The 13,712-nt window shown below is 40.4% G+C and overlaps 1 protein-coding gene across 2 annotated transcripts in view; it reads right to left on the bottom strand.

The window, feature by feature from the left end:
- KHDRBS3 (KH RNA binding domain containing, signal transduction associated 3) overlaps positions 1-13,712 on the bottom strand; it is a 215,705-nt gene that overhangs the window by 139,301 nt on the left and 62,692 nt on the right. For both annotated transcript variants that reach the window (XR_004644826.1, XM_034763662.1), the window contains exon 2: positions 10,987-11,105. Coding sequence is in view for 1 of the 2 variants with exons in the window: in XM_034763662.1 (XP_034619553.1) it covers positions 10,987-11,105 (119 nt within the window). In the remaining variant the exon portion in view is untranslated. The remainder of the gene's footprint in view (positions 1-10,986; positions 11,106-13,712) is intronic.

Here is a 13,712-nt window from a genome sequence, read left to right as displayed (position 1 = left end):
GAGCACTCTGACCACTCGCTCATGAATTAAACTGTAGAGCAACATCAGTTCCCTAGTCCAGACTTTCCCCCCAGAAATGTGTGTCTTGTACTGTCCAGCACACTAGTAAACAATGCAAGCTCATAGAAAGTCCGTCATTTCATCAAAGGAAGTGATATATGCTCCAACCTTGTTATTCCTAATGGTGTTTCCCCACACACTTTAATCCAAACACACTCATTAAGATAAAACAATAAGATAAGTTTCATAACTACAGAAAGATAGATTTTGAGTGATTACAAGTAATGATGCATAAAAATCAGGATTAGTTACAAAACAAAATAAAAGAGTAATATACAAGCTAATCTAACTTAACAAGATAAATGAAATTAAAAGCAAAAGGTTTTCCTCACCATGTTCTGCTGTACATTTTACAGCCTGGGTCCCCTTTCAGTCTGGGACCACCCCCCTCCTTTAGTTGTGTCCTTTATGTATTCACTGATGTCATAAACAGAGAGATGTGGGGAGGAGAGGTGAGTTGGAGGTTACTATCTCTCACTCTTATATCCCGCTCCCTTCTTCAAGGATTAACCCCAGCTGGGGTGCAGATGACAAGCAGTCTCCTGAGGACATGAGAATGGCCATTTAAGCTTCTGTTTTTTAACACCTGGCTGGGGTCAGTGTGTCTGTCTCTGAAAAACTGGTTTGTAGGTGTTACTGAAATATGTTATAATTCTGGGTAACAATATACAGCAGACTCTCATAACCTGACATATAGTATTACTACACATATTTCAATAGGATAATAATGTTCAGCAGATTGTGACTTTTCAAATGATACCTCAAGGCATACTTTGTACAACATTTGTCATAATCTTGTAAAAGTGGTGAACATAATGGCATAGACTGTCACAGTCACTCTTTCAGATAAAAATCTCTCCCAGTTAGAAACGAGTCCCTGACCATCAAAGAAAAGGGCACATTTATCTATGGCAGTGATGATAGGATAAATTTTGAGGGGTGCACACCAAGGAATCTTCTGGCCTATAAAATGGAGGCCTGGGAGGAAGCATGGAGTAGAAAGAAAGACGCCTCTTACTGCCTGCCAGCGCTTCCACATGTGGGCTGCTATCCCTCATCACTCCAGAGCTGATGGGGGAAGGAGGTGGAGATGGTAGAAAGGCATGTGGCAACCTCCAACAGAAGCTGGAAGCAAAAACCAGGATGGCAGGGCCTGGTGACCTACAGTGGCAGCTGAGGATGACAGCCTGATGCTTTCCCAGACTATTAGGTGTGACAATAATACACTGGGAAATTAGAGCTATTAGATATCCCACTATTTTACACACACACACACACACACACACACACTGAGTGCATGAGGGATATACAGCTATAGCTTGTCTAAGGCATCTTTATACCTCATAACTGTAGTTTACATTTCTCAAAATATTCAGTGCACTCTGCCCTGAAAGTCTAAGTCTATCCTGTGTGTGTGGTGGGCTTTTGTTGTTTAAAATACTTTATCTGAGTCTCTAGTTCTGATCTGGAGTATTGGCATTTCTCCCCTAAGTAGGGAGATTCCCTGAGGGGAGTGCAGGATATGCACGCTTAGAGGAGACAGCACCTATTTATGGCCAGGTCTTTTCTGCACTGATTTGCCATGCTGCATTCTGGGAAGGTGGGCAGAGGACTCCAGCATTGACTATTATACCTCATACTGCACTCTGTGAAAATGAACAGGGTACACAGGCATTGAGGCATCTGCCCTGGTGCACTCCGGGGAGATAAGCAGGGGAGCCATGTGCTGAAAATACCTGTCCTGCTCCATTTTGCTGGTGTATGCAACTGAGGAGAAACAGATTCCACTTTGTGGCTCTTAGAGTGCCTCCTAGAGGAATCCCCTGAATCAGATTCTTCCAAAGATAGAGCTTGGGGACTCTTTTTTGTGTGCCCAAGGTTTATGCTGGGAAGACCTGAAGGGTCTGAATCTCAAAGACCTTTTTCTTCTACCTACCCTTGATCTGTCTCCTCCCCAGAAGGAGAGAGTGTAATTCCATTATGACAGTACCCTGGAAAGGAAGGACCTTGTGGTTACTCTTTTCAGCAACCTTCCTGTCCTGAGAAATAGAAGATTCAGACTGAAGGTGTTGCTGGACTGGGTGCAGAAGAGAGATTCCCAAGTTCCCAAGCTTTGTTCAAGGGAAATTCCTGGACATGGCCTGAACACAGGCTGACCTCACCCCAGAAGCACCAGGCTCCAGTCCTGGAGGTTCAAAGGGAGTCCCCCTTGGCCCACTTACTGCACTAGAAGACAGCGCTGGGCTGACATTGCTGGCAGCGAGTAGCCCTGAGCCATTGCAGGGCTGGGGAGGGGGCATGGTGCAGAATGAATGAAAGGGTTGGGCCTGACTTAGAATACTCTCCTTGTTTTGTCCCAGATGCCTTTCCTTAGCTCCCCGTCACTGCCATAGCTGCAGGGGAGGAGCTGGGCAGCTGCTCCGCAGTCAATAGTCTTGACTGTGAGCACTGGCTCCAACAGCTGGGTGGGAAACTTCCTTGACCCTTTAATACTGTACTTCAAACTATATTCTCCCCATGTGGTGGGAATGAGGGAACCACCACTTGCTGGCCCCAGGTCTAGGGGATGTTGCTGTTTAGGTGCTGCCAGAGCTTCCTGGGAGCTCTCTTGGCTGCTTGGGGACTGAGGTTATAGGAACCGTTGCTCCTGCCTGAGTACTTGAGATGGGGATGGGGCTCCAGAGAACAGGCTCACATCTTCATGCAGGTACTTAATCAGCAGGAGAGGTGCAGGAAACAGTGTCTGGCTCTCTCCTCCCCATTTAGCTTTCTCATCCATGAGCACTCTCCATGGGCGAGATGCTGGCACAGAGTTCCAGTAACTGAGAGGAAAGGGAATCCTTTCTTTCAAAAAAGGCAGGCCCTGACAACCTGGAGATTAAGCCTCTCCCCACCCCCTTTTCCTGCAGCAGCAGCAGCTAGTCTGCTTGCAGTTGGAGAGGAAGATGAGGTTGGATTTTTCAAGTGGAGCCACACCTCCCCTGCCTCTGACTGGCAGGTATGGTCTGCCTCCAAATCTGTATAAAACAAAGTACCCAATGTCTTGGATCTGTGGACCTTATTAGGAATCAGAAACAGATTTTTTTTTTTCCAGATTTATGTTCAGACTACAAAGGACATTCCTTTCCTAGGCATTTAATCTGCTGTATGAGTTTCCGCTAGAAAAGAATTAATATCAATGCTAAATCAAGTTTAAACATATAAATTACGGGGTAGAGGGGATACATAATAAGACAAGTAATCCTTCTTTATCCCCACCAAGACAAATCTGCAGAGAATGCTATATATCCAGCTTAAATGCTTAGTGAAAGTACGGTATAAACACTTGACCAAATGGTCTATTTGCAAAGCTCTAACAAGCCAATTTCAAAGCTACACGAAGCTTTCTGGCATATTAGGTCATCTGCTAGCGGGTTCTGTCATTTGGGATCCCTGAAACAGAGTATGGTTGTAATTTGTTTATTGAGCATTGGGAAGTCATTGTTCCTAAACAATCTGATACCAGAAAACCCTGAGAGAATTTCCTCTGCCTCTTGCAAGAAATGCAAGGCTTCCACGGCAAAAATGTCTTTCCATTTCAAGCACCCAGTTTGTATCACACAATATTAGCCCCCTTCACTTGGGGTATCAGGTCACCATAGCTTTAAATACAACAACAGATCTCCAAGCAATGTTATCAACTTTAGATGTAATCAATTAAAAAAATTCCAAAGCAGTTTCCAGTACTACACCTGTTCCTGATTCCCTGTACCAATTTTTGTCGCTTTATAACCATCTTTTCCTGTTTTAAAAAAAAACATTTATTTCTCCTTCCTCTTTTTGTCTGTGTTAAATATCCATGCAGGAGACACTGACTTGTGAAACAGATTAAGTAATGTCAAATATGCAAAATAAATACATTGATAGAAAGAGGAAAAGGTTACACTAATCTTTGGTGTTACTTGTAACAGTAGACAAAATGCGTATAGATTGAAATGTAATTTTTAAGTAAACAGTAGCAATTTAACTTGGGGATAAATCCACAATATGGGCTCTGACAGCTGATGGTAAATAATTTAGATTAATTCTTAAGGGAATACAATACGTAGATTGCTCACAGTTTTATATCTATTTACTCAGTCATTCTCAAAAGTCAGTATAAAACAATCTTTAAATGCCAACTTATCTTAGAAGGGGAGTAACTGCCCCCAAAGTTATGACGAATCTCTTCAGAAAACTGGTTTATTATTGACTGAAGCCATTTTTTCCCATATCCATTCTAATGCCAAAGCAAAGTCAGGTTTCTGAGAAGATGAACTGGCTCAACAAACTACTTACTCAAAAAATGGAAAAGAATAGTTACTTAACAGTAACTCACGATGTCCTGTTAACAAGGATTCCACTTCTGGTGTGTATGCATCCCATGCGCATGAGATTGGGTTCTTTTGGGCAGCGATGTCTGTTGGAGCCACACCTGCACCCTGGATGCTCATGGGCCTATCCCGTAAATAGGACATAAAGGACAGATTGGGCCCAACCATCCTTTAGCTTCTTCACCAATACAAAACCCCCAGAGCTACAAGGCTCTGCAGAAGTAGGGAAGGACAGGTCATGGCTTCCATGAGAACAATACATCTCAAAGAACAACAGTTACTGTAAAGTAAGTAGCAGTTCTTTCAAGTAATTGTCCCTAGGGATCCCATTTCTGGTGACTAGCAAGCAGTTACACTCCCTAGTTTGGAGGTAAGTGCAAGGAGTCCTATTTAACAAAGGATTGCAGGACAGCTCTACCAAAGTGGAAATCCAATCTGGAAACCTCAACTAAGGAATAGGGCTTGGAGAACATGTTGATTGATCTCCTTGTATCCTGCAATGGATGTATCTTAAGGAAGCAGTAGAGGCTGCCCGAACCAGCTGGACTAAATTATAATCTAGACAGGTGGCTCTAACCAGGCTAACTTGCAGAAGGATCTTACGAAGAGTTACCCATGCCTTTTACTGCTCAGAGAACAGTGCCCTAAGTTCCTCTCTAATAACCACAGAGGAGAAGGGAGATGAACAGAAGATGACTATTTATTTGTAAAGACATAGAAGATGAAAAGGAGTACATGCCCAGCAGCAGTGGGGCTACTTTTTCTGGCATGCTATGGTGCCCTTGCCTCTCTTTTATCTGGGAAGGAGGAAGGCATTGATACAGACATCACAGTTCCTACATATGGGACAGTGATGATAACAGTACCAAGGTGCTCGGTACCAATGTCAGATACTGCTCTGTGTTTCAATATTGAAGAGTCTGTGTTGGAGGAAATGTGACCTGTTGATTTAGCCAGTACCACATGCACTTGTTTTATGGTTAATACAGAGGCCCTTGGGGGACCCATTTTATGGCACAGGTTATCCTTTGACTGGGGAGCCAAACCTGAACCAAGTCTAATATATGACGACTCACGTCTTGTTTTCATAGACACCTACATCTCAGCTCTAGAGGAGGACTTCATTGCTCTGCCACCCTCCTTCAATTTCTCCCGCTGAAGCTGTTCTACTTGGGATAAATAATTAATGAATCATTAGGCCACACAAACAGCATGCATGAGAATGGCTGTATATGTGAAACATAGGATCCAATCCCCCTGCTCTAACAAGAGGCCAGACTGAGGGAGACAGACATCAAAATATCCCATAGCCCAGTGATTAGAGCACTCCCCAATGAGGTAGAAGATATTTGTTCAATATCTCTTATCCCCCTCAGGTGGAGGGGTAACTTGAACCAGGATCTCCCAGATCTCAGGTGAATACCCCAACCACTGGGCTAAAAGTTACAAGGGAAATCCTTCTCCCCCTCTACCCATAGCTTCTTGCAAGAAACACCTTTAGCACCTAACTTAAAGTAAGGGTTCACAGCTCCCTGCAGCCCAGATTTAGGCATCAAACCCTCTGAGAGGGGCAGGGATCAGGACACATTCTTATCCTTAGCATCTTCCATTGGCTATTAGCATGCAGATTTTTGTGAATCTCATTCTTAGGTGCCTAACTTCCTCCATTCATTGTATAAAAAGCCTGAGCACCTAACTCATATTTTGTGATCTTTTAGGCACCTAGATGTTAGGCATTCCAACGCCTATGTCCCTTTGTGAATCTAACACTGGATTGCTGTACTGTCAGCTGGATGCTCTGCAAATGTTTGCACACGGCAACATTTATTCCATTTTGAGTAATGTTCTGAGCAACATTAAGATATGTTGCTCAGAACATTAGTCAAAATGGAATAAATGGGGGATACTTTTGACCCCTCCTTTCCCTAGAACAGAGTGTATAATTTAGAAGGGGTCCAGAGAACATCTTAATAATGAGAGAGGGTGGGTTAGTAAATGAATTGGGCAGAACACCCTTCAACAACTTCATACTGATTAAAGCATGAAAAAGATTTAGTTAAGAAGTAGAAATATAGTTTAAGTAACCAAATAATTTGTTAGAGTGGTATTTCTTAAATTGCATTTTTGCCTGAGACAGAGAGGTTCAAAGTGCAGAGTCACCATCAATACCCCAAAATGCAATCTGCTTTCTTTACAGTTCTAGAGTGGCAGGTACTTAGGATTTTCTCTAGAGTTTCTATAGAGTTGCTCAGTCTATTAACTGACAGCAATGTGAAAGCTTTTTGTTAAAACTGTTGGCAAGACTATATTAACTTTTAAACAGGGTTGACGCAAAACTTTTATGCTCAATTATTCTGAGCAGAAACAACCCTATTTTAGGCACTCGCTGCTGTAAACCATTAATCACACCATCTCCAAGCAATGGTTCTCTCAGCAGGCTACTCAAAAAGTTAGGCTGGTAACAAAATGGTATTCTGTATCTTATCTGCAATCATAACAGACTTGATCACCAAAAATCAGAATCCATATTAAATATAAATCACTGACAACTTTCCATTTCATACCAACATGAACACAAACAGAGAGTGTCTAAGAAAAATAATGTAGTATAATAAGCAAAATATAATAATGGAGGAGAGGGGATTTCATGCATTAAGGACAAAAGCACTTAGGGCTTTTCTATACGGAGTGTTAGTGCGCAGAAAGCTGAAACAGCAATAGGTCCAAGTGCACTACAGATCTTTTATCATGTGGTAGCAGGGCTCACATGACCTGTTACTGCACAGCATGCTAGAGCGCTGTAGATTTACACCACAGTTTGCCATGTACTAACTCTCTGTATAGACATGACTTTACTTTATCAGCAGACAGTCCCTAGGATTTTAGTGGTTTTAACTACATATAGATATCTTAATAGGAAATTCAAACCTTTGAAGTAAAACCAATATGTACTGTCCATAATGCAGAGTACTACAGGTCAGAATGAAAAAATCAAATACACAAATACAAAATGAGCAACAACTGGCTAGCCAGTTGAAAAGGATCTGGGGGTTAGAGTGGATCACAAATTGAGTGTGAGCCAACAATGTGATGCAGGTGCAAAAAGGCTAATATCATTCCAGGAGGTAACTGTCCCGCTCTACTCGACACCACTAAGGCCTCAGAACTGTATCTCATTTTGGGCACCACACCTCAAGTAAGATTTTGACAAATTGGAGAAAGTCCAGATGTGAGCAACAAAAATGATTAAAGGTCTAGAAAATATGACCTATGAGGAAAGATTTAAAAAACTGGGCATATTTAGTCTTGAAAAAAGAAGACTGATGGGGAACCTGATAAGTTTTCAAATATGTTAAGGTTTGTTATAAAGAGAACAGTGATAAATTGTTGTCCGTGTCCACAGAAGGAAGGATAATGAGTAATTTGTTTAGTCTTCAGTAAAGGATATTTAAGTTAGATGTTAGACATTTTTTCCTAACCATCCGAATAGTTAAGCACTGGAATAGGCTTCCCTGTCACTGAAGGTTTTTAACAACAGGTTAAACAAACACTGGTCAGGGATGGTCTATGTATACTTAGAATCATAAAACTGGAAGGGACCTCGAGAGGTCATCTAGTCCAGTCCCCTGTACCCAAAGCAGGACTAAGTATTATCTAGACCATCCCTGTCAGGTGTTTGTCTAACCTGCTCTTGAAAATCCCCAATGATGGAGATTCCACAACCTCCCTAGGTAATTTAGTCCATTGCTTAACCACTCTGACGGGTTAGGAAGTTTTTCCTAATGTCCAACCGACACCACCCTTGCTGCAATTTAAGCCCATTGCTTCTTGTCCTATTCTCAGAGGTTAAGAACAATTTTTCTTCCTTCTCCGTTTAACAACCTTTTACGTACTTGAAAACTGTTATGTCCCCTCTCAGTCTTCTCTTCTACAGACCAAACAAACCCATTTTTTTTTCAATCTTCCCTCAGAGGTCATATTTTCTAGACCTTTAATCATTTTTGTCACTCTTCTCTGGACTTTCTCCAATTTCTCCACATCTTTCCTGAAATGTGGCGCCCAGAACTGGACACAATACTCCAGCTGAAGCCTAATCAACGCGGAGTAGAGCAGAAGAATTACTTCTTGTCTCTTGATTACAATACTCCTGCTAATACATCCCAGAATGTTTTTTTTTTTGCAACAGTGTTACACTGTTGACTCATTTAGCTTGTGATCCACTATGAACCCCATATCCCTTTCCACAGTATACCTTCCTAGGCAGTCACTTCCCATTTTGTATGTGTGCAACTGATTGCTCCTTCCTAAGTGGAGTCCTTTGCATTTGTCCTTATTGAATTTCATCCTATTTACTTCAGACCATTTCTCCAGTTTGTCCAGATCATTTTGAATTTTAATCCTATTCCCCCAAAACATTTGCGACCCCTCCCAGCTTGGTGTCATCCGCAAACTTTATAAGTGTACTCTCTATGCCATTATCTAAATCATTGATGAAGATATTGAACGGAACCGGACCCAGAACCAATCCCTGTGGGACCCTACTGATTATGCCCTTCCAGCATGACTGGACCACTGATAGCTACTTGCTGGGAACGATTTTCCACCCAGTTATGCACCCACCTTATAGTAGCTCCATTTAGGTTGTATTTCCCTAACTTGTTTATGAGAAGGTCATGCAAGACAGTACCAAAAGCCTTAGTAAAGTCAAGATATACCACATCTACCACTTCTCCCCATCCACAAGGCTTGTTACCCTGTCAAAGAAAGCTATCAGGTTGGTTTGACATGATTTGTTCTTGACAAATCCATGCTGACTGTTATTTATCATCTTCTAGGTGTTTGCAAATCAATTGCTTAATTATTTGCTCCATTATCTTTTGGGGTACAGAAGTTAAGTTGACTGGTCTGTAATTCCCTGGGTTGTCCTTATTTCCCTTTTTATAGATTGACACTATATTTGCCCTTTTCCAGTCTTAGGGAATGTCTCCCTTCTTCCGTGACTTTTCAAAGATAATTTCTAATGGCTCAGATATCTCCTCAATCAGTTCCTGGAGTATTCTAGGATGCATTTCATCAGGCCCTGGTGATTTGAAGACGTCTAACCTGCCTAAGTAATTTTTTTTACTTGTTCTTTTCCTATTTTAGACTCTGATCCTACATCATTTTCACTGGCATTCATTATGTTAGACATCCAATCACCATCAACCTTCTTGGTGAAAACCGAAACAAAGAAGTCATTAAGCACCTCTGTCATTTCCACATTTTCTGTTATTGTCTTTCTCTCCCTCATTGCGTAATGGGCCTACTCTGTCCTTGGTCTTCCTCTTGCTTCTAATGTATTTGTAGAATGTTTTCTTGTTACCTTTTATGTCCCTAGCTAGTTTGATCTCGTTTTGTGCGTTGGCTTTTCTAATTTTGTCTCTACATACTTGTGTTATTTGTTTATATTCATCCTTTGTAATTTGACCGAGTTTCCACTTTTTGTAGGACTCTTTTTTGAGTTTTAGATCATTGAAGATCTCCTGGTTAAGCCAGGGTGGGCTCTTGCCATACTTCAAACTATTCCACTGCATAGGAAAGATAGGCTCTTGTGCCCTTAATAATGTCTCTTTGAAAAACTGCCAACTGTCTTCAATTGTTTTTCCCCTTTGACTTGCTTCCCATGGGATGTTACCTACAACTCCCTGAGTTTGCTCAAGTCTGCCTTCTTGAAATCCATTCTCTTTATTGTGCTGTTCTCCCTCATACCATTCCTTAGAATCATGAACTCTTTCATGATCACTTTCACCCAGGTTGCCTTCCATTTTCAAATTCACTACCAGTTCCTTCCTATTTGTCAAAATCAAATCTAGAACAGCCTCAGACTTAATCCTGCCTCAGAGCACAGAGCTGGACTAGTTAACGTATCCAAATTTCTTCCAGCCCTAGATTTGTGTGATTTTATATTAATTTATTAATGTCATTTTGTTAACCATCTAGGCAACAATATCCAGTGGGTAGTGTACAGGACCAGGAGACAGGAGGCCCAAATTCTAATCCCAGCTCTGCCACCTAATCATTGTGCAACCTTAGGCAAGTCACTTCATTTTTTTGTGCCCTTGGTTTCCCCACCTGTAAAAAACAGTATAATAATGCTTACCTACTTTTGAAAATTGCTTTGAGGTCTATGGATTAAAGTCACTATAAGTATTATTTTATTCTTTTTTTTTATTTTTTATTAGAGATTACAGAACAGTTGCAATATCCTGGAGGTTTTGGTTATGTGCTAGTTTCAATATACTACAAAAAATATTTCCTTTTTCTACTGCTTGAACTGAGGGTTACAAGTAGTCTTCCCTTCACACAAGTAGACATAGGTATAGCTTTAAATCTAAAGTTCATAGAAAATGTATCTGGAGCAGTATGGTGAGGAAGCCGGTATGAGAACTATATATAATAAATTAAGAATAGCATGAGCAATAGTAGATAATACTGTCTTAGGTTCAGGAACAATCTTTTGTTGCTTAAACTGGATATATTTTGCTATCACATTCTTACAAAGAACCAGTTTTAAATTTCTGACAAATTAACTTACCTTAGGGAATTGTTTTACTGGAATTAATACTTTCTGCCCCAGCTTCATATTTTTATTTATCACTACATCAATATACTTTTCTTCTTCCTTTCCTTCCCCTTTTTGGAATTTTTCAATTTCTGTAAAGAAAAGTACAAAAATCTGTTATTGATTTTTTTAAACTTGATATCATGTTCTCAAGTAAATGAATAACTTTTATATCGGCATAAATTCCAAAACCAGAGTGTAACTTGTAAAACAGATTGATTTCTCTCCTAGGCTGCAATTTACAACTACATATTTGAGTCATAAGAACAGCCACATTGGGTCAGACCAAAGGTCCATCAAGCCCAGTATCTTGTCCTCTGACTGTGGCCAACAGCAGGTTCCCCAAAGGGAATGAACAGACAGGTTATCATCAAGTGATCCATGTCCTGTCACCCAATCCCAGCTTCTGTCAAACAGAGGCTAGGGACACAATTCCTGCCCATCCTGGCTAATAGCCATTGATGGACCTATCTTCCATGAATCTATCTAGCTCCCTTTTGAACCCCATTATAGTATTGACCTTCACAACACCCTCTGGCAAGGAGTTCCAGAATTTCACAGTGCATTGCGTGAAAAAAATACTTGTGTTTGTTTTAATCCTGCTACCTATTAATTTCATTTGGTGGCCCCTTGTTCTTGTATTATGAGAAGGAGTAAATAACACTTCCTTGATTACTTTCTTTATACCACTCATGATTTTATAAACCTCTATCATATCCCACCTTAGTCGCCTCTTTTCCAAGCTGAAAAGTCCCAGTCTTATTAATCTCACCTCATACGGAAGCCGTTCCACACCCCTAATAATTTTTGTTGCCCTTTTCTGAACCTTTTCCAATTCCAATATATCTTTTCTTGAGATGGGGCAACCACATCTGCATGCAGTATTCAAGGTGTGGGTGTACCATGAATTTATATAGAGGCAATATGATATTTTCTGTCTTATTATCTATCCCTTTCTTGACATTCCCAACATTCTGTTCACTTTTTTGACTGCCGCTGCACATTGAGTGGATGTTTTCAGAGAACTATCCACAATGACACCAAGATCTCTTTCTTGGGTGGTAACAGCTAATTTAGACCCCATCATTGTATATGTATAGTTAGGATTATGTTTTCCAGTGTGCATGACTTTGCATTTATCAACATTAAATTTCATCTGCCATTTTGTTGCCCAGTCACCCAGTTTTGTGAGATTCTTTTGTAGCTCTTCGCATCTGCCTGGGACTTAACTATCTTGAGTAGTTTTGTATCATCTGCAAATTTTGCCACCTCACTGTTTACCCCTTTTTCCAGATCATTTATGAATATGTTAAATAGGACTGGGCCCAGTACAGATTCCTGGAGGACACCATTATGTACCTCTCTCCATTCTGAAAACTGACCATTTATTCCTACCCTTTGTTTCCTATCTTTTAACCAGTTACCAGTCCATGAGAGAACCTTCCCTCTTATCCCATGACTGCTTATTTTGCTTAGGAGCCTTTAGTTAGGGACCCTGTCAAAGGCTTTCGGAAAATCTAAATATACTATATCCACTGGATCTCCTTTGTCGGCATGCTTGTTGACCTCTCAAAGAATTCTAGTAGATTGGTGAGGCATGTTTTCCCTTTACAAAAAACATGTTGACTATTTCCCAACAAATTATGTTCGTCTATGTGTCTGAGAATTTTGTTCTTTATGATAGTTTCAACCAATTTGCCCGGTACTGAAGAGAGGCTTACAGGCTCTGGAGCCCTTTTGAAAAAATGGCGTCACATTAGCTATCCTCCAGTCATTTGGTACAGAAGCTGATTTAAATGATAGGTTACAGATGACAGTTAGTAATCCTGCAATTTCACATTTGAGTTCCTTCAGAGCTCTTGGGTGAATACCATCAGGTCCTGGATTCTTATTACTGTTTAGTTCATCCATTTGTTCCAAAACCTCCTCTAATGACACCTCAATTTGGGACAGTTCCTCAGATCTGTCACCCAAAAAGAATGACTCAGGTTTGGGACTCTCCCTCACAACCTCAACAGTGAAGACCGATGCAAAGAATTCATTTAGTTTCTCCGCAACGACCTTATCATCTTTGAGTGCTCCTTTAGCATCTCGATTGTCCAGTGGCCCCACTGGTTGTTTAGCAGGCTTTCTGCTTCTGATGTATTTTAAAAAAAAAATTGCTATTACTTTTTGAGTCGTTGGCTAGCTGTTCTACAAATTAGTTTTTGGTCTTTCTAATTATATTTTTACACTTCATTTGCCAGAGTTTATGTTCTTTTCTATTTTCCTCATTAGGATTTATCTTCCACTTTTTAAAGTATGCCTTTTTGCCTCTCACTGCTTCTTTTACTTTGTTGTTTAACCATGGTGGCACTTTTTTTGGTTCTCTTACTATTTTTTTTTAATTGGGGTATACATTTAAGTTAAGCCTCTATTATGGTGTCTTTAAAAAGTCAAGGAATTTTTTTAAAATACGTTATCTGTTACTATCAGCACTTTGGACTACAACTGACATTTAAGAAAATATAATTTATACTACACACTGGATCATTTATGAGACTTTTTTATATAGTTTACTCAGGTTGAACAATGAACTGTCTGTACTATCATTTTAGGGGGTTCTCCCGCATTTGCCCTATGCTTTTGCATGTTTGAGCTTCCAAAACTTCAAGAGAACATTTTAAATAAAAAGAAATCATCCACTGAAAATTCAAGAG

This window comes from Trachemys scripta, chromosome 2 (assembly GCF_013100865.1).
Source record: "Trachemys scripta elegans isolate TJP31775 chromosome 2, CAS_Tse_1.0, whole genome shotgun sequence".
NCBI lineage: Eukaryota > Metazoa > Chordata > Testudines > Emydidae > Trachemys > Trachemys scripta.
The sequence above is the reverse complement of the archived record's forward strand: the minus strand, read 5'-3'. Positions and strand labels throughout refer to the sequence as shown.